Below are 946 nucleotides of genomic sequence, written 5' to 3' on the forward strand. Positions count from 1 at the left end.
GTAGTAGAAGATTTGGTTGTTGGTACTTCAGTTGTCAATGCCTCTGTAGTTGGTGCATCAGTAGTTGATGATTCAGTTGTTGGTGCATCAGTAGTAGATGATTCGGTTGTCGGTGCATCAGTAGTAAATGATTCTGTTGTTGGTGCATCAGTAGTAGATGACTCAGTAGTAGGTGCACTAGTAGTAGATGATTCGGTTGTTGGTGCATCAGTAGTAGAAGATTCGGTTGTTGGTACTTCAGTTGTCGATGCCTCTGTAGTTGGTGCATCAGTAGTTGATGATTCAGTAGTTGGTGCATCAGTAGTAGATGATTCGGTTGTCGGTGCATCAGTAGTAGATGATTCTGTTGTTGGTGCACTAGTAGTAGATGATTCAGTTGTAGGTGAATTAGTAGTAGATGATTCGGTTGTTGGTGCGTCAGTAGTGGATGGTTCTGTTGTTGGTGCATCAGTAGTAGATGACTCAGTAGTTGGTGCACCAGTAGTAGATGATTCGGTTGTAGGTGAATCAGTAGTAGATGATTCTGTTGTTGGTGTGTCAGTAGTGGATGGTTCTGTTGTTTGTACTTCAGTAGTTGATGCTGCTGTAGTTGGTTTATCAGTTGTAGAAGATTCGGTTGTTGGTACTTCAGTTGTAGATGCCTCTGTAGTTGGTGCATCGGTAGTAGATGATTCGGTTGTTGGTGCATCAGTAGTTAATGATTCTGTTGTTGGTGCATCAGTAGTAGATGACTCAGTAGTTGGTGCACCAGTAGTAGATGATTCGGTTGTAGGTGAATTAGCAGTAGATGATTCTGTTGTTGGTGCGTTGGTAGTGGATGGTTCTGTTGTTTGTACTTCAGTAGTTGATGCTGCCGTAGTCGGTTTATCAGTCGTAGAAGATTTGGTTGTTGGTACTTTAGTTGTCGATGCCTCTGTAGTTGGTGCATCGGTAGTAGATGATTCAG

At 42.5% G+C, this 946-nt stretch overlaps 1 protein-coding gene across 1 annotated transcript; it reads right to left on the reverse strand.

The window, feature by feature from the left end:
* Positions 1-8: 8 nt before the first annotated feature.
* On the reverse strand, positions 9-941 carry LOC117109824 (flocculation protein FLO11-like; the record flags this gene model as incomplete). Its single annotated transcript, XM_033252253.1, has 1 exon — positions 9-941. A coding segment is annotated over one exon (933 nt), but the record flags the coding sequence as incomplete, so codon positions are not given.
* Positions 942-946: the final 5 nt, after the last annotated feature.

This window comes from Anneissia japonica, unplaced genomic scaffold, assembly GCF_011630105.1.
Source record: "Anneissia japonica isolate Jap-2015-1 unplaced genomic scaffold, ASM1163010v1 scaffold170021_len946_cov151, whole genome shotgun sequence".
NCBI lineage: Eukaryota > Metazoa > Echinodermata > Crinoidea > Comatulida > Comatulidae > Anneissia > Anneissia japonica.